General features: G+C 42.0%; 1 protein-coding gene across 1 annotated transcript; it reads right to left on the bottom strand.

Annotated features, from left to right (window-relative positions):
• Window positions 1–67: 67 nt before the first annotated feature.
• Window positions 68–562, bottom strand: LOC109861410 (trigger factor-like). The gene is made up of 2 exons (XM_020441047.1): window positions 413–562; window positions 68–265 (listed from the first exon to the last, which is right to left on the bottom strand). Exons 1-2 carry the CDS (start codon window positions 560–562, stop codon window positions 68–70), a joined length of 348 nt encoding a protein of 115 aa, XP_020296636.1.
• Between the last annotated feature and the right edge of the window lie 868 nt (window positions 563–1430).

Below are 1430 nucleotides of genomic sequence, written 5' to 3'. Positions count from 1 at the left end.
TATATATATATTACATAACTGTACACTTATATATATTACAATTATATAAAATACTATTCTAACTATTCTAACCTTCTCCCTCCGATATTTCTACAATGGAATCTTCCGTTTCCGAAATAATCACGGAGCGTTCGTCTTCTCCATCGTCATCGGTGTCGTCGTCGTTCTCGTCGTCGACGTCGTTGTCGTCGGCATCCTCGTCATCATCGTAGTCGTCGTCGTCATCATTGTTCTCGTTGTCGGCGTCGCTGTTGTCGTCGGCATCCTTGTCATCATCATCATCGTTGTCGTAGTCGTCGTAGTCGTCGTCATCGTCGTCGTCGTCGTCGTCGTCATCGTTTTCGTCGGCGACGCCGTTGTTGTCGTTGTTGTCGGCAATGATTTCGTTTTTGATTTCCGACAAGAGACGGACTGTTTCTCGCTCGTAGCGCTCGTCTTCCATTTGCGCTTCCAGCCGCCTTCTTCGAAGCTCCTTCACCGCCCATTGACGCTGTTCTTCTTCCACTTCTTTCTGTTGTAAATAATCAGGTAATGTCCCTGGCGGATGCCTAACTTCCAGCATTATCTGCACTTCATCATCTGAAAATTAATATATATATATATATATATATATATATATAAGTTTCTATATAATTTCTTTATATATTTTTCATTACGTTTAACTATTTAGTTAGTTTACTTACCGGAATCAACGGGAGGAGAAGGAGAAGGAGGAGAAAGTTCCGCTTCATCTCTACGGGCTCTTCCTAAAATGTGAAAATCACTAGTTAATATATTTTTATTCGAAAAGTTAGTAATTCTTGTTTTATCGCTTGTAAACTTACGCAGCGGAGGTTTATTTGCTTCTTCTTCTTCTTCTGCCCCCTTTCGTCGGCGACGTTGGGCCGTAGGAGCAGGGCGTTGCATTGGCAACACCCTGGCTACCGCCCGAGGTTCCACACGAGGCGATACGCACGCAACTTGCTGCTGCTAACAAGAAGCAAAACAGGGTGGCGTCGCTGCAGCTTCTTCTTTGTTTGCCGTTACTTCGTTACGATTGTTCACTAAAGTAAATGAAACATGCAGTATATCAAAAAAGTTTTACAAATGTAAAAATAATATTCTAACAAATATAAAACTTTTACTCACCTATATTATCACGCATCATTCGTGCGATACGTCCTCGCACATCTTTTTCTTTGTGTTGGAGCGCCGTGCGAAATTCCACTACTTTGCACGCGATGTGCAATAATCGGGGATCTTCATCGAAATATCCCAGCGCGTGCAATGTTGCAAAGTACGTATTGGATATTCGATGCGCGATTTGATAGAACAAATCTATGTTGTCTGCGTTTTCCCGTATACGCAGCAACACACCCCGAATATGCATTGACATAAATATGTCAAATGTACATTGCATTACATGCGTTGCAATGTCTTCTATTGTTTTT

The sequence above is a fragment of the Pseudomyrmex gracilis genome, unplaced genomic scaffold, assembly GCF_002006095.1.
Source record: "Pseudomyrmex gracilis isolate BER0280 unplaced genomic scaffold, ASM200609v1 scaffold_743, whole genome shotgun sequence".
Lineage (NCBI taxonomy): Eukaryota > Metazoa > Arthropoda > Insecta > Hymenoptera > Formicidae > Pseudomyrmex > Pseudomyrmex gracilis.
This window is presented reverse-complemented; position numbering and strand designations above follow the sequence as displayed.